This window comes from Diadema setosum, chromosome 19 (assembly GCF_964275005.1).
Source record: "Diadema setosum chromosome 19, eeDiaSeto1, whole genome shotgun sequence".
NCBI classification, from domain to species: Eukaryota; Metazoa; Echinodermata; class Echinoidea; order Diadematoida; family Diadematidae; genus Diadema; species Diadema setosum.
The window spans coordinates 17737201-17755648 of NC_092703.1; the positions used below are offsets into that span (position 1 = coordinate 17737201).

At 39.0% G+C, this 18448-nt stretch overlaps 1 protein-coding gene across 1 annotated transcript; it reads right to left on the minus strand.

The window, feature by feature from the left end:
• Positions 1 to 109: 109 nt before the first annotated feature.
• LOC140242249 (transmembrane prolyl 4-hydroxylase-like) lies at positions 110 to 14849 on the minus strand. The gene is made up of 10 exons (XM_072321994.1): positions 14628 to 14849; positions 7972 to 8053; positions 7270 to 7652; positions 6620 to 6753; positions 6421 to 6478; positions 4408 to 4544; positions 3469 to 3559; positions 2729 to 2855; positions 1151 to 1259; positions 110 to 365 (listed from the first exon to the last, which is right to left on the minus strand). Exons 1-10 carry the CDS (start codon positions 14847 to 14849, stop codon positions 110 to 112), a joined length of 1599 nt encoding a protein of 532 aa, XP_072178095.1.
• Between the last annotated feature and the right edge of the window lie 3599 nt (positions 14850 to 18448).

Genomic DNA, 18448 nt, shown 5'->3' on the forward strand with positions numbered 1-18448 from the left:
CGACTTCTACTCCGGACATATTAAATTTTACTTCCCTCAATAGCACTTAAAACCGAACATTCGTAATATTTCTTCCCCAACAAGTCATTACTTCTTACATGTCGCTGTATTATAGTTCTGTTTTACTTTGCTCACGATCAGCATGGTCTTTCAACTGATCACTCAATTTCCCCGAATCGACTGTTTCTGTTTCTGTTTCAGAGCCTGGCGCAGAGCCTGACGCAGCGCCTGACGCACGTTCGTTCGTCCCGTCTACCGCTGACAAGCCGCTCACAACTCTGTCGTTTTCTTCACCAGTTGTGGAGATTTCTTCTTCTTCTTCACGATTTGGTTTTGGAGAACTCCATTCGTGCAGTTTTTGTTGTCTGTACATCGACAATGGTAAAAAGGGATAAAGTATCATTTTCCTGTTGCTGTATTTTTTTTTTACATTTGCTAGCCTATATGCCTCACAGCCCTTTAATCATTCGAAGCCTCTTCTACTAGTCCCATCTTTGATGAAAACACTTGATCTAATTCGAATAAACATAACAAACATGACTTGGTACAGATGTTATTCATGATAACACATAATGGGTTCATTTAATGTCATCGTCCCAAAAGCTCGAGCTCCTCATATTTTCCTCATTCTTCGCATTAATCATTTTGCCTCTACAATTCCACTAGCCAGGGAGCATATTCCAACCTGTTTTAGATAAAAATTTAAGGGCATACAAGTGCAAGTTATTTATTTGCTAATGGCAATTGGATATCAGGTACATCGACGATAGAGATTGCGTCTTTAAACACTTTTTTTAACCCGAACAGAACAGGTGAAATTAAGCAAAACTTTACCTTTCTGTTGGAGTTACAGGGTCAAAATAGGATAAACAAGATTCTTTGTTTGATCCATGTTAATCAGGATAAAGACTTGTTAATTCCTAAAGACAACTGAAATAAAGAGCTGCTTTGAGTTGCTTTGGGTTTGTTTGCCTTTCTTCTGCAAATTTTATTTATGCAGGACGGGATTTGATCTAAACAAGGAAAAACAGAACTTGGAAAATATTTCCTACCGTTTCAGACTGGAGGTAAATGAATGCCACGTTTTGAACTTTGCATAAGCTCACGCTCACCATATGGACCGTTTGTGTTTTGTTTTGTATTTGATTACCTTTCATAAACATCATCGACTGTGATCCAGTTGTTTGCTATCCACTTGACTCCTTTTCTGACGTCACAGCCACCATGAAGGGAATACTTGTCCACTGGACCTAACCAACCTGATCACCATTAACATGCAAACATATCGTGAGCGATAGATGGAGGAAAGGAAAATAGGTAGATAGTTGGAGTGAAATAAAAGATTAGAAACATGTCCATATGAAGTTTTTAAAAATCAAAAGAAGGGCTAATGATGACATTCACTAATTTTGTGACATATCTGTGGAGAGAAATGCAGAGACGGTAAACCAATAAGATATCTGTCAATATCATAAGCATATAAATCATCAGGAAAGCCATACGCGACGCTTGTTCGCCTTTCTGATAATGACTCTTCATTCGCCTCGGTGACCTTATTGCATGAACTAGCTCCCTGTGTATGTACATACATCTCTCCGTAGCACTGTGAGCCTTGTATTATACTGCTATTTTTTTTATACCTTGACATTTGCAAGTCCATCCATAATATTTGCTCAGAGAATGTACTCACTGAAAACAATAAGCATACTGCCATTCTGCAGGGCATGCAGTAAGACAGAGAATAAGACTGAGAATTTTTGTTTGAGATATTGGGTTTCTGAAGGAAGCATGCATGTTTGCATGAACACGCTGTACTTTGTCTCATCATAAGATGAGAACTAGACATGACAGAATGTCTGTATCTAAAAGATATACGACCACCATTGCAATCGTTAACAAAATAAATGCAAAACTGAATCAACTTAGTAACTGCTTATTTCGTTTATCTCATTTAAAACTGACGGTACTTCCTCAACATTCTGGAACGAATGTCGGTAACACTTCACTGAGAGTTATTCCTTATAGACATTTCACATAATCTACATATTAAGATTATATTGAAACAGACTGAATAATGTGAGCGGCAAAACAAGAAAGTTTCAGTTTCTCTTTAGTAAATTATTAAGTATAATGTATGATTTTAATACTAAATGAATGATAAAGAACAACATTGTAATTGCAAAATCCTGCATACAATGAGATGCACCTTACCAACAACGGTCTATTAGGGGGTCATGGTCGTCAAATGGTATAGGCTGACACTTCTTTTGTATGTGTGGTTGTGTGTGTGTGTGTGTGTGTACTTTGGAGGTTATGGCAGTTCCTACAGCGCGCCAAAGCGGTATCATCAATGGAATTCAATTCAACGTGAAAACTCCTTTCGACTAAAATAACAATGTAACATAGTCTTTAACGTTGATATATTGTGCAATATATGCATCAATTTTCAAACAGTTTTTAATTTCATATTGATCATATTGACATGCTCTGGGAATATAAAAGTGATGAATCATAGGGAAATATATGGTATTCAAGTATACGGCGGATATGGTAAGCTAATGTGCATATCATTTTCAAGAGCAAAGGGAGTCGCAATGTACAACAACTTATCCGCAATAAAAGTATCAGAATTAACAAGGATGCTTGCTTTGCACCAAGAAATCTTATTACTTTAAAATCATGTGTCATAAGTGAACATACAGGCAGATAAGGACCACGCCATACTAACCCGTTTGTGGATGACGTTTGTGGTTGTACCACATGACTGCCTTGCCTTTCTCCGGTTTCACTACGGCGTTGGCCTCGTAACAGTGATTTGTCAGGTCGCAAATTTTGCCAGAAATGTCATCATAGACCTTCAATGTAAATGATACACAATTCAAGTGGGATCATTTCTTTTTTGAATTAATTTATTTATTTGCCACATTATTTGAGATTACAGAAATGTCGTCACAAACCTTCTATGTAAAATGAGGCCATATTTTCGAATTCACGCAATTAGTTACCACACACGACAGAAGATGGGCAACCATCTTTACCAGAAATGGGTATAGTCCTTCAATGCGATCTAGTCCACATTTTAGTAATATTTTATTTTCGAATTCATGTATTGAGTTACCATATGATTGTTGACGTACATGACGAAAGCAAGGCAATCACTTATCATCTCCATCACTCTATGAAAAAGGGTTTTGCATTTGGAACTGTTATAAACTCGTTAGATTGTGGGTTCTTCATGAAGCAAGGCCATAATGCTGTAAAGGCTTAAACTTGCAGTCATAGGGAGAACGGAAAAAAAAATGACGATCAATGGATTTTCACTTATTTCCTCACAACTTCTTCGTGACTTTGTCATAGACAACAACAAAAAAGTCAACAAAATCATAACCTCCGTGATGGAGCTAACAGCATAATGTATGTGAAGTATTTTTATGAGGGACAAGGCTAGGTGATTTTGTAGTCCATTACCCGTTGATTAAACGTTTCGTTGTTTGCAAGCGGAAAAGCCGTCTCTCCCCCTTCCTCCACATCACTCAGGTAGTACATGATGGTAATATACCTGTGGAGACCAAAGTTGTACTTTAGACCTCATGACTCTGATATAATGCGATGTATTTTGGGGCCCTGCACATCATTTCCATGCTTCTCAAATTTCTGAGCTAATACTTCTGGTTAAATTGTTCTAAAGATATGTCTATCATTCACGTATTGTCATGGTAGCAAACACTTGATCATGTTGACATTTTCAAGCTGTCTGTTGGCTGCTAGGAAGAATGAGAAATCATCGAGAGCCCAGAAGATGGATAGGGTTAAATAAACAACATGATAGATCAATATGTCATATCATATCAACATTGATTGGGTCGTGTTTCTTTGCCATAATTCAATTCAAATTTTTATGAGGGAATTGAAATGACGAAATAAAGCATAAAATCACTGTTAAAGGGATCGTATAGTATTGGTTGAGACCTAGTTTTAGGTTTCTAACATTTTTTGGTGAGATAATGAGAAACCTCTTATGGAATATGAAAGAGCATGTAATTCCATGAGGAATTCAACGTTTATTTGATGAAAATTGGTTTTGAAATGGCTGAGATATCCAAAACAGAGCGATTTTAATAAGTGTGGGACCCACATTTTTTTTCGATCGCTTTTTTTTTTTACTTTGTTTTTGGCTGTTTCAGTAATGCCAAACCCGGTTTTCATCAAATAAACTTTGAATTCCTCTTAAAATGGTATGCTCTGTACTATTTCATAAGTGTTTTCTTGTTATCTCGCAAAAAGTTAAAAGTCCAATTCTCATCTTCACCAATACTGTACCATCCCTGTAAGGGATGTTGGAGTAAAATTATAAAATTCTTGGAAATTGCGCATGTCAAAGATATTCTCTTATTACAGTACACTGACCTACACAATCTGCCTTTTGGATGTGTATGATGCACTCCTTCAAAAATAGTCTTAGTGTGTATGCATTCCTTGTCCATGTCGAATTCTTCAGTGTCGTAGTGAGCATGATAATGACCTCCCGGAAAGTAACGGGCAACCTGCAGAGAAAAGATCGCTGTCGCCATATCACACTCCTTTTTTAACAACATAGAGTCCCTTTAACTTTATCCGATTAAGCCAGTATACCTATTTTTTAGTCACTTGATTATCATCAATCATTTGTGTGAATCTCACCTTGAAAAGTGTTCAATTGAAGTGAATTGATTGATCTAAGACTTTACCAAGCCCACATTCCAATAAATACTGTAACAGCCGTTATTATACAACACCTCAGAATGATGTCGAATTGTGATTGGCCAAGAACATGTCACATGACATTCAATAGAAAATACCTATCAAACTCATTGAGATTGACAGCCATGCAATAGGCCCCTGGCATGGGCCTATTGAACGGCTCGAAGGTACTATAGCACGGCTTCGCAGGGGGCTACTATTGCACGGCCGCTCGATCACTGTAGAGTTCCAATTCTGTGGCTCACACTAGCAAAGCGCCAGCAAATTAACTACGTGCTGGCCGGCTGCGCTGCGCTGCCGGTAAGTCTCACAGACCAGGCGCGGCGCGGCGCACGGAGTACTGCAACGTTAACGTGTACGCGCAGCTACCTTACCTAGCTAGTTGCTAACTATACACAGCCCATCAACCAGTCGCCGCTGTACATACGTAGCGCTTCGCGTAGCGTATTAACAGCGTCTGGTCGGGCTAGCTAGTTGCATGTATTGCGGCCTCACCTACTGCTGTGTTTTTACTTTTGACTCTGATCTGCTACGTGGACCAAAGTGATCCCAAAATCAAGACTTCATTTCAAGTTGAGAAACCGTAATTTGATTATTTTTCTGTGTTTTTATACAAAATCATTTTTGGAAATAGACAAAGTCTAGACCTACTACTATAGATCTACCGACATCTCAGATCGGCCTAACAGTCAGGCCTAACTCGATCTAACGTTAGTGTAGAATGGGTATAGACCCTGCAGAGTTTGTGATTCCTGTGACTGTGTGGTGGAATCATGACGAGTGTTTGAAAGCAGTATACACAGGGTGGTTTACAATTCTCGGCCTAATTGTTACATTTTTGGGCCTTCATGAGTTGGCGGTCACTAATTTAGTACTGTGATTGTGGACAAGGTGTTGTATAAAACGAATAATTTATGATTTTGTTCGTGCATTGGGGCACGTAATATCGCACTCGGCGCGAGATTCGCCACTGGTCTATTCAACGCGGCGCTACGCGCCTTGTTGAATAGACCAGTGGCTTATCTCGCGCCTCGTGCGATATTCGTGCCCTGATGCACTCACAACTCATAAATTATTCGCATACTGTAACTACCGTGGAGTAGTCATTATCATCAATATGATTGCAGCTATTGTTTGGCATCACTCCATAGTGAAGGTATTTCATTATTGAGCAAAAGACAAAACAGGCTGATGAATGTAAACAGAAGGATCAGATCGTTGTGCACAACCTTCAGCCAAAGCGCAGAATCATGCAAAGACTTTCAAAACATGATTGATATGAAGATTGGCACCATGTAGCTCCATGTTGGCACCAAGTGCGGTATTATCACACCTGCATGCAACCTCTCTGCTTTCATTGATATCACTTTATCATGATAAGTCGGTCTAAACCCACCATTTCTGTACACGTGTATTTTCCTTTCTTTAGGAAACATGCAGAGGAATTTAACGACACACACACACACACACACACACACTTAAGAGGAGAATTATGTAATTGAAAATATTGTAAGAATAAAATTACCTCCGGAAGTGTTGATGGTGGGAAAATATTCTCTCTTTTATTAACGAAATTTTTCTTTGTACTTGCAAATGTTTGTACTTGCAACAAAACGGGTACTTGCAACAAAACGGTCACTTGCAAGAAACGTCATATGTTTACAAACACATGAACCTTACCTGCATGTGCTCACTAGTCTGTAATATGTTCGGATCCAGCTTCGTAAGCCCAGATAACCTTTTGGTAAAACAAAAAGATCCATATCAACATTGTTTGATACAATTCTTTACAGCAAACTGAGCAGTTACACCTTACACAGAACACGAAACAGACACATGCTAAATAACACGTACATCATAAATTAGATTTAGGTCTTACCTATCCCCGAGGTCATTCAACAGTCCACCTGGCAAGTTCCTCCAGTCAACCCATGTCTGATCACTGATGCGGCCACGCCCTTTCGACGCCACCGACATATCAATTTGTCCAGCAGCTCGTAGAGAAAACCAGTTCTATGGATAATACAAAAGACAACGGAAGCAAGTGTAACTCTCTTTCTTTTTTACAACCTTACATGAAGTATGTCCCAATTTTCTTCGCAAAATCAAGCACTATTTCGCACCTCTGCAGTCAACTGTGAGAATAACTCTACGAGTTTCTGTCAAACCAAAAAGAAAATTGATCACGTATACATGTCGAGAGGTAAGTGACACGAAACAATCAATCACACAAAAAAAGGAAACAGAACAATCGTCTCGACCATTTTTTTTTTCATTGTCTTTGTCCTGGATGTACAACTTATACGATGGCCGTCGTTATAATAAGCACTGCAGTTATTATAGTTTACATTATTTATAAATCAATAATAGTTTTATTTCATAAGGACTATAGGCCCTATCATATGGTTTCTCGTTCGCTGTTGTGTAGTAGATTGGTGGTAAACGTGATTACTGCAACCACGTTTTGAGCCATGGTTTTCTGCAAATTATCATAAGCAAAGAAGTCCTTTGTAATCATAAATATCTCACTTTCATCATGGCTTCTACATCCCTGCTGTGCATCGCCCAAAATTCATTCAGTCCTAAATGTAGGTCTGAATCTGCGTCCAAGTCGAAATCCAAGAAGAGACGCTGTATTTCGGCCATAGACAGCTCGCCTTCATCCGTTGTGAACCCGGGCAGACATGCCTGAACCTCTTTGTAATCAAGTAGTCCATTTGCATCTTCGTCGTACTTGGCAAAAGTAGCTCCCCATTCAGTCTTGTTGTATGACGTTGTGCTCCCGTCTTTTGTGTAGACACCGTATTTCTCGTCGAACTCTGCTGTTACTACTTTGCTGCGCGTAAGTCCAACTGACTCCCCATAGGCGATGAGACTGTCACTTTCTTCCCGCGAGATCAGGTTTCTTACTTCTGCAGAAATGCCGAGACGTTATTAAACAGGACATTATAGGAGCGTGGCGTATTATAATACCAAGACAATGGGATGGAGAAGATTTTTCGATAGATTAAAACTTACTTCGGGGCTTTAATCGCTTTATGTCTTATCGTTATAAACCACTGTGATAACGTACTGAAGTCATCACCTTTCTCTTTATTTTTGTTTCAGAACATGCAGGTTTTAATGCAAACACACACACTAACACACACAAACACACGCACGCACACACACGTAGTAACTATGAGAAGAGACCAGATACTGAAACTGGGCAATATGCTGCTCTTCACTTACCGAAGAGGGGCGGTTTTTCGGCCACTGTCGTCAATTCCACTGTTCTGTAAGGAGTCACCTTTACAGTCTGGACATGCCCAATCTGAAATACACAAAAATCAGAAGAATTAAGCTAATAGTGGGAATTACTGACCATATACGTAAGGGGGTGGAGTGTCTTTTGGAGTGTTTAAACACCTCCCCTTGCATAATGTACAGAAATTGGCCTTTAGTGCAATTATTTTGTGTTAAAACTTGTTATTTTGGGCATAATTACGTTCGTTTTCTAACTTCACCTAATGATAGAGCGTAAGAGTCAATCCCGTCCAGAAATAATTATGTGCAAAATTGTAAATCTGAGCTCTGTGTTGCAAAATTGTTTGAAATTGTGCCCTCCTAGTAAAGCCAATCTTATCATTTTTTCGAATAATTGAGACAAATGAATAGTTCTTTATAAATTGATATGTTAGATTCGTGTCAAGACACAACCTTCTAAGAAATCATGTGGACGCCAATGGCGCTAACTATCCACACACGGAGACGCATTTATATCTATCGTGTTCATGGGCACGAATCCGCACGATAGGTCGTCACTTTGGAACAAAATTTCAATGTATTTTTCAATCGTTTCGCAGTCAAGTCTTGAATATCACTTTGTAGCTTTTAACCTTGTGTTTGCTTGTTTTTCGAAATAAAGTAAGCAATGTGATATGCGAAAGATTGCAACCGAACAGACGTTTTCTAATCACTTATTATCCTTGTTTCACAATCACCAGAGTCAGTCATGCATCAACTTTTCTCGATGAGAGCTGCCAAGGACAAAATTCAGTGATGTAAAATTATCCTGCGTGAAACAAGTTTTCATTTGCCCCGAATAACGAAATTTAGAAAATGATCGAGCAGCGTTATCTATCTTAAATGAACTTCTCTATAGACTTTCTCTGCACTTGCTACTCCACAAAGGTTGTAGTTCGAAGACATTTTCAAAGAGCATGTAGGTTAATATTTTGAGTTGTTGCTTTTTAAGGCCTATGGAAAAAAAAAAACACTGGTCTTCTTTTTTTGCGTTTAAGTGTATGAATGACTGAATCTATTTGGAAACACAGGAAGACTTTAATTCCTATACCTTTTGTACTCACATAACCATGAAGTACTGAACAAAGTAAATTATTGAAATTTTTGCTGCATGATTTTGAACTTTTTAAGCTGTCTATGACAGAATACGTACAATAAGCTCCCAGTAACTGATCCATTATCTGATATTACATTACATATGCCGTGCCGTCATGGTCCGTCAGCAACACTGCATTACACAGGGTCTGACACAATACACTGTTAGGGTCAGTACTGATTAATACGCTGTCACAACACCATTATAAACTTGCAGCTTACATTACGTACAGATATGCTTAATTCATTTGTTAAATTGTTTTGTGGTCCAGCGTTTGCATGTGTGAATGTTGAAACGGTCATAACCACTCGGCACTTTCACTTGGCTAAACACGATACTCAACGCAGTCCACGTAGAGCGTCTGCTGAAGGTTTTGTGCGTGTGTGTGGGTACTTGGTTGCGTTGTTAATGTGATAGGTTGCACGCAAGAGTTAGCATGAATTAAAGTGCACTTCAGTAGCACACTATAAGCAAGATACGAAAGCTTCGAATATTTTCATGAAACTGTGGTACCACGAGCATGTATACAAACGCGAATGGGAGGAGTTATCGTGTTCACCGCAGAGAGTGGTCTATTGACCTGTAAATGAAATACATATATATATATTTTTTCCAAGAAGATTCATTATATTTTTCTTTTACCTAGAAACTATAAGAATATGTGGAATTATTTGCATTGAATTTATGTATTTTATCTTGTCATAACCTAGCACAATGACCCCTATGGGGGAATGGGTTGCAATTGCTATATCATCGACCACCAAAACTATCTCTTTCGGTACAAACAAAGGGGAGAGTTGTGAAGTGAAGTTATCATCACATTTTCTGTTGTGCATGCGATGTGGCAACCGGTTCCATGACATTTGCTCCAGCGACAATTGCTCCCATGATATATCTGCACGCTGAGCAAAACATAAATTCTTCCCACAAACATAGCCCTAAACCTAACCCTAATCCTCACATCAAACTAAACCTAAAACCCTATCACAACCATAACCCTAACCCTTTATTGGTCCTAGGAGAAAATAAGACCAGAGTAATTGTCGCAGGAACATATTATGTCCTGTCACCGTGGCAACCATTATTCATATTCGTTGAAAGCATGCGAAAATTTGTCATTATTTTCTATTATTTTTATCATTATTGTTATTATTATTATCATTGTTATTATTACTCTATTTGACAGAAAACATACAATACTCTCTAAAACAAATCGAGTGAAAATATTCACTCTTAAAGGAGTGAATACAAAAAAGAGTGAATTTAGAGTTAAGTTGGAGTGAATTTTGAGTGAAAATGTTCATTTTCACTCATTTTGGAGTGACCTCAAGGATCACTCGAAGATTTTGGAGTGATCCCTGAGGTCACTCTAAAACGAGTGAAAATGAACATTTTCACTCAAAATTCACTCCAATTTCACTCTAAATTCATTCTTTTTTGTATTCACTCCTTTAAGAGTGAATATTTTCACTCGATTATTTTTTTAGAGAGTACAAAATCAATTACGATTCAAAACATTCAATCATTACAATAAGACAAAAATACTTAAACACTGTATACGCTTGACAGGGCTGCCAGACATTGGGCCAAGTTAACTGAATACTGTAACTGTACTGAGTTCGCCCTAACCTATATCCCTGCCAGACACACTCAGTGTTACAGATTTATGTGGCATTTATGTGATGCCATTGATTATCATAATAAAAATAACATATAATATTCCATAGCCTTCTCATTTCATCTCCGATTTGAATGAAACTGTTGTCATTCTGGTCAATTTGAGCTTGTTTGGGAAAGAACTTTTAAAGTGAAATTCCCTCGATATGACATTTCGATGTAAGCTAGATATTCAATATCCATATGTGTTTTATTATTCATGTATAACAGAAACAAACCCTCTATGATTTCAAAAATTACAATTACCTATGGGTCGCGCGCGGTGCAGTACTTTATCGCGTCAAACATTTCCGATCTATAGAAAGCGAACTACAAACAGTAAAGACAACAAATGCAAACCCGTGTCGTTAATATTGCAGAAGTCTCGATCTTTTTCCATGATTTTTTTTTTCATTTATGATCTTCGTGTTCCTTAAATGATTGCTTTATTCTAGTTTATTCGGCAGGTTAAAGGTGATGCCTGCTGGACATGACTATGCAGTGGTTCAAAAGGTCGATAACTTAAATACTGAGGCTGAACGTGCAGAATGTATTACGACGAACAGCCTTTTTCGATCCTACACGTTACAGAATATGATCAGCATATGAAAATGATTATGAATGGAACATATTGTATTTATGTATCACATTTCATGAATGCGGTAGGGTGATGTTGTGAAAGTCTAGTTGTTGTTTCATTACCTTCACATATTAAACATGCAGACTGCTGTAGGCATCGTGTTAGTAATTCTATAATCAAAATAATTGCCTACTTAAATGTCCTTCCTTTCCGTCAATGATTGGCAAGCATCAGACACCGATACCCTCATAGAACTTGCATTTTCAATATCTGCGCATATCGACCCATTCGTTCTCCTACGCTAACAGCTGTCACAGCAATAGCTTTTAAGACGAGAAGACGTTTAGGCTACGAGCTCTTTCAGTAATTAAAGCAATATTGCTAATACCATTTCATGCGTGATATCACTGCATGACGGCAGGAGACGTATTAAACTTTTGCTGTATTATAGCGTGTTGGTCAAATCTTAAAATTGCCCGAAATGGTTTGAAAAATAAATATGTGTTAGACACGCATCGGCTGCAATCGGCTGCAATCGCATCGGCTGCTATGTTGTGATATGGTATTGTTAAAGGTAGGTAGGAGGTGTCAAATACTGCCTTAACTATCAGCTTTGTAAATTGGGAATAGCTAAATGCTGAGGACTGCATGTACCTTGAATACTATGATGTATTAGTTAGGAAGACGGCCAATAGCTTTTGCTATGCAGTGGCATAAGTGTGTGCACATTCTCCCAATGAAAGCAGTTGAAGTTTATCACATGAATTACATAATATTTGTACGCTGTTGCCACCGTAAGAAGTAGACACTGTACGTATTTATTACAAAATTTATCAAGACAATGTTCAGCTATCCAAACATTAACCAAATTATTTCTCCTATTTTGCCTCACTACATTTTAAGTAAACATATGCGAATCACATTAAAACGTTGTTAAGTTGTATCATACCGTATATCAGCAGATTGACTTCAGAATGTATCGTCATATGATAAAGCCCAAGTTATTTTGACCCTTCCCAGGCTCAAGGGGTATATGTGCTCCCTCTACCTTTATTAGAAGATGTATCACCGTCATAATTGGCACATGTATAGAGTAAGTCATACTCTACATGACTTTACACTCTAAAAACACAAATGTTGAATTAGCATTTAAAAGGGCCGAGGAGTGACAACATTTTCAAAGTGTTGGTTTTCCTGCTAGATTCAACATTTAAAATGTTATTTTAAAAGTTGGATGCAACGCTTCAAAAAATGCTGTCACTCCTCCGCCCTTTTAAATGTTGATTCAACATTTGCGTTTTTAGAGTGTACCATTCAACTTTCTCAAAGTCACCCATTGGGACCGCTATTCACCACGATTCAAAAAGAAATACACATATGCTAAAATATGCTAAAAATCGTGTTTTTCCTAATAAATGTCTGTAGTATTACATCTATGGCTTTCATATTTGTAACAAAGAGCAATTCAAACTTGACTGTTTGTTATGATTGAAATATCTCAAGGTTACAATGTGGGGCGCTATTCGACATCACAATCTAAAGAATTATAAAAAGGAATTAACTGTACCTTTTTTAGTATGTCTTCAGAATTTGCTCAATAACTTTTATATCATTATTATCCATAATATTGGAAATCTTGAGTTTGCAGATTGATAACAATAGACATAATAATGACACTAAAGATAAAACGAGCGTATAAGATTCAAAATTATACAAAATTAAAGGGACATCTTTGGAAACTGCTGCTTTCAATCATTCCTTTTGTATGTATTGTTTTAATGTCTTTTTGTCACATGAAAAACAAAAGAAATAATAAGAAGACTATCTTAGGGCCATTCTCAACCATAAAATGACTTCATCCTTCAGCAAATTATAGCAAGGAAAACACATTTTATCCACTGTTACACTGTTAAGTGATGTTGGGACAGAAAAATACACAAACTCGGACAGACATGGTTGTTCATTTATGGTTGCCATGGCAACTAGCGATAATAAGCATACCTAAATTGTAATGTATCAAAATGTTTGCAATAGGATTTGAGGAAAAGTTACCAAATTTGGTTGAAATTTAGTGAAGCGTGTACGAGTATCAAATTTCAATTCAATTCAATAGTTTATTTATTTCCATCATCAACAAAAAAAAAAGGGAACATGATCCAAAGTGGTACAATTTTTCAATTTTTCTTTCATTCGTCTGATAAAGGCATTTTTTTTTTCAAATACAATATGAAAATACGATGGGACACAAAGTGCCCCCTTGCCATGGGCTTAGGGTTAAAGAAACTGCTCTTCAATTTCATGACAAGTATCGCATGCGATAACATCCCTCGTGACAAAAGCAACAATAAACACGTCAATTCACCTAGACAATGCAGCTGATGGGGCCCATTCAGTCACCAGTCATTCTGGGAAAACAATCCTGTTCGTGTGCGGATTCATACACACACAATTTATTGCTAACATACAATAATGTAACCCTTACTTCTAATCACTCTCCATATGTTTTGTGCATATGTTTAATTGATTACTAATTTATGTATCATTATAGCCTTTCATGACACAGAAGAGTTCCGCAAATTTCGTCAAGTGCAGACAACAAACATTTCTTTTTGCTTCCAAAGAAGTTAGAAAATCTTTTTTTAAAACATGCACTATACACTCACATACGCCCAATAATTAATGATAATTTCTTGGTTATTTATTCATTAACAATTCAACAATTCAACAGTTGTCATGATTAATTCCTTACGCGTTCAGATTTTAGCCTGCTGTCAGTTTTTGCTATTTTTGAGCTCAATAAACAATAAATGCCGATTGCGCGAACACACCTCACCCCCCGATATTCAGTCGTATAAAGCAGGGACGTTATGAACATGAACTTGGCACTATATATGTAAAAGTTGAACAGAGGCTACGACATCACTCTGTAATACTTGCAGGAGGAAGAGAATAATACGGAAGTCATGTAATTGTGAAACATAATTAAAATCAGAGCCACCCGACATCTTCGTGAAAAGTAACGAAAATACTTTAATGTGCAGATGCCGATAGTTTAATTTTCAATACAAAGGGGCGATAAAGAGGTTGTATGATTTCAACCCATTTATTTTCCTGCTCACTTAACATTGATTTAATCTGGATTTTCAAATCTTTCTATTAGATAATGATAAAGATAAAGAACGTCAGCATTTATCCATATTTACTTGGTGATTCCCATCAGTACATGCGCAAGCCCCGATCTGTTTAAAACATACTGCCAAAGGAACCTACCGCCACTGGATCTATCATGTACAATGCCTGTAAGGGTTCCTGTGCCTCTTCTGTCTCGTCATTAATGTTTTCTGTAAACTGGCTTTGTCTGACATGGTTGGTCCTATCAATGGTTCCTTCGTCAAGGTTGCTGGACTGGTCTTCCTGTGAGAACGCAAGACCGACAACGAATGTGATCACCAGCAAGAGCGTTGTACTCGCTTTTAGCAGTGCGAACCCCATGACGAGATTCAAGCGTACTCCCCACTCGGATGGAACCTGTCAAATGTTCGATAGCACGATGACGGCCAAGGGACACTTTGCAAATACCAACAACTAAACGCGCGCAGACGAAGTCTTCTCGTTTATCTTTCCTGTGTACGTACTTAATATCCCAGCAGTATGCTACTATCGTATGCTTAATTGCTGCAGAAACGTAACCGTGTGCCCTGCGCTGGGTTGCAATTCTCTCTACTTTCACGTTTTTACGATGTTATGAGCTAAGATTTTCACTAATTTTGTACCCGTTACAATATCGGTTCAGCAGCAAGGAGAGTTTTGTGCCATGAAACCTAATCTGAACTACCTAGTACTATTTGTCTGATAATGAAAAAAAAGAAGAAAAATGCAAACACACACACACACACGCACACAACAAACAAACAAACAGAAAACATGGGTACATGGGGCTCATTCAAGCCCTTTTAGCTCACCTGAGCCGAAGACTCAAGTATCGCGATCACTCATTGTCCGTCGTGCGTCGTGCGTCGTCCGTCGTGTGTAAACTTTTTACATTTTCATCTTCTTCTTGAAAACTCCATGATGGATTTTTACCAAACTTGGCAGGTAGCATCCCTAAGGAAATAGGATCTCAATTTGTTCAAATGGGCACCTCCCTGGGGCCCAAACCTTCCCCTACCCAATCTTTAATAACCTTCTTCTCTAGAAGCAGAAGTAGAGCTAAGTTGATAAGAGTTAGTATTGATGACAGTAGTATCAACTTTTCTTCATGGCGGATCCAGGGGTGCCCCCTGGTAGGGGGGGGGGGGGAGAGAATGGGGCCTTAGTATTGCATTTTCATCTTCTACTTGAAAACACCCATGATGGATTTTCACCAAACTTGGCAGGTAGCATCCCTCTGGAGATAGAATCTCGACTTGTTCAAATGGGCACCATGCTTCCCTAGGGGGCCCCAGGGGACCACCAACTAAAAAAAAGACCTTCTTCTCTAGAAACGGGAGTGTTAGAGCTAAGTTGATTCTATGAGTAAGTACATTGATGACTGTAGTTTCAAGTTTGTTCATGGCGGATCCCGGGGTACCGCCCCCCCCCCCCACCCCCTTGGACACCGGGAAGGGGCAAATTGGGGCCTGAATTGTACATTTTCATCTTCTTCTTGAGAACACATGGTCAAATTTTCACCAAACATGACAGATATTATCGCTTTGGGGACACAATACATTTGTACAAATGGGGGGGGGGGGGTCTGGAGCACAATGCCCGAGATGTGAGGGGGAGGGATGAGATAGACAAAACCCACAAATTAAGGAACCTTTACAAATTGTCTTCTCTCAAGTTATCAGCTAAATTAGTGCTATGTGGTATTTAGATTGGTGACTCTAGTTTCCAGTTTGTTTGTGGCAGATGGGGAGATGAGCCGGAGGGGGACCAAATTGAGGCCAATCTTCACATTTTCGTTCATTTTCGTCAGATTTGTACCAAATTTGGCAGGGATTATCTCATCAGGATGATAGTATATGTACTGTGCAAATGGGCACCATTCACCACATCCCCCCCCCCCCAAAAAAAAAAAGAATTAGGAATCTTTATGAATCTTCTATCTAGAACCAGAAGACAAAAGCTAAGTTAGTTCTTTGATCAAGTAGATTGGTGATTGTAGTTTCTACTTTGTTCATGGCAGATCAGGCGTGGGTGGGGGGATTCAAATTGGAGGGACCAATACATATTCTTCTTCTTCTTCTTGAAAACACATGGTCAATTCGTCACCAAACCCAGTGCGTTATCACTGTATATCAATGTATATACTTTATACAAAAACCCTAGAACCCCTATCAAAAAAAAAAAAAAAGTTTATAACTGGAAGTACTCTGAGAAAATACATTAGTGAGTGTACTTTCAAGGTTATTTATAGTAGATCCAGGGGGTTGGGGAACGAATGGGGGCAGTTCTTACATTTAAGTCTCTTTTCTATATCTGCACAGTCAATTTTTCTAAATACAGTGTACTTGGCGGGTATTTTTACTAGTGCGATGGAATATGCATATGGATATCATGCCCCATAGAAGCCCTCAAAGCTGCCCCCACCAAGTTTTCGATGTTCTCAGGTAGTAGTTTGCAAGAATGCGTGGGAGGCAAAGTTGCGATACTCAGGTGAACGCGAGACCCCCGCGTCTCTTGTTCAGTGTCAGTACAGAGAACTTGTTAATGTGCTTAGACAGTCTTCCACATTTTCCCGTATTGATGCGGCACAGAAACGTCAGTATTAAGCGCTGCCATTATATGTGTTATTTATTCATTTATTCATCTATTACTATCATTATTATTAGAGATACATCAACTTCCGCATCACACTACAGACGTAGTGTTTGATTAACATGTAGCTTTCGCGCCTTCCCTTCTCCTTTCTTGGTATATTGCAACAATTCTAAGCATGCAAGATGCGGACAGATGTTCTTTAACACAACAGTGAATATCTCAAATAGCATATTTATCACTTGTAATCTATGCATGCTTGAAGCACATTCAAATACACGCGACTAATGTAAACTCGCTTGCTTTGAGACATTCTCTCGCCCTTCGAAAGCGTTAAGCATAGACACTACCACGGCGGCCGAATATTTGACATCTCCACGGACGCTCGTGTGTTTTCACCGGCGAAAACGCCTGTTTTCTCAGCTCGGAGCTGCTGTCACCGAGTTGCTGCAGTGTGGTCTTGCACGGAAATCGACTACAAATTCGGACTGGGAATACATTTTGTGAGACGAACGAGTTTGAGAGACGCCTATTCCCAGAAAACTGCAGTAAATCTGAACTTCACAAATGGCACCGCACACCGTTCTTACACTTCATAGTCATAGTCTTATTGTGTCCGACATGGTAACGTCGCTCTGGACAGCCAGTGTAGTATGAGCAGCCTCCCGGTGCTGCTACGCCGCTGACTCCAGCCCTGACGTCGGCCAGTGCTAATACGCTGCTGACCTCAGCCCTGACATCGGTCAGCGCTGTTACGCCGCCGGCCTCAGCGCCTGTATCCTGCAGGCCATGATTGGTCGCGATGTCTCCAACGGCGCCCAGGCATCAACCTCTCCTTCAACGTCATCTACGACTTCGCCGGCACTTCACTTCGTCGTGAGTGAACATCATAATGCTGAACGCGAAGCGTGTAAGTGACCATTTCTAACAGCGTCCGACTTTAGCCCACCGTAGGGCTCCATGTTATCGAGTTAATATCAAGTGTGAACACGCTTATTCGCAACTACGCACAGCGTTCTCATTCGTCACTCATTTGAACAAGGTTTAACTGTTCCGTTATGTCTGGCAATATTCCGACACATGCCGTTTGTACAGGTCACGTGGCTTTTTTTTTCTTTTTCTCATCATAGATGTAATTCGTGTAACGTTCATATTTTCCAGGATAATCTGACCTTTCTTCTCAATTGCCGCTAAGTCGAAGACCATAGGTCTTGAGGTAGACCTATAAAATAGAGTCCATAGATTTGGATAAGGTAAATGTAATTGGTGCAGTAAAGTTTATCCAATGTTAAAGTTTGCGTCCCATTACCAGTACAATGTAGGCCGACAGTGCGCCCTTACCTGGCCAC

What these genes read in the sequence shown, in the direction of transcription:
- LOC140242249 (XM_072321994.1), bottom strand. Translation starts at nt 14,849, where the DNA reads ATGGGGTTCGCACTGCTAAAAGCGAGTACAACGCTCTTGCTGGTGATC. An exon ending in AGACTAGTGAGCACATGCAG is followed by an intron (nt 4,545 to 6,420) that starts GTAAGGTTCATG and finishes TTTTCTCTGCAG; the next exon opens with GTTGCCCGTTACTTTCCGGG. An exon ending in CCAAAAGGCAGATTGTGTAG is followed by an intron (nt 3,560 to 4,407) that starts GTCAGTGTACTG and finishes TGGTCTCCACAG; the next exon opens with GTATATTACCATCATGTACT.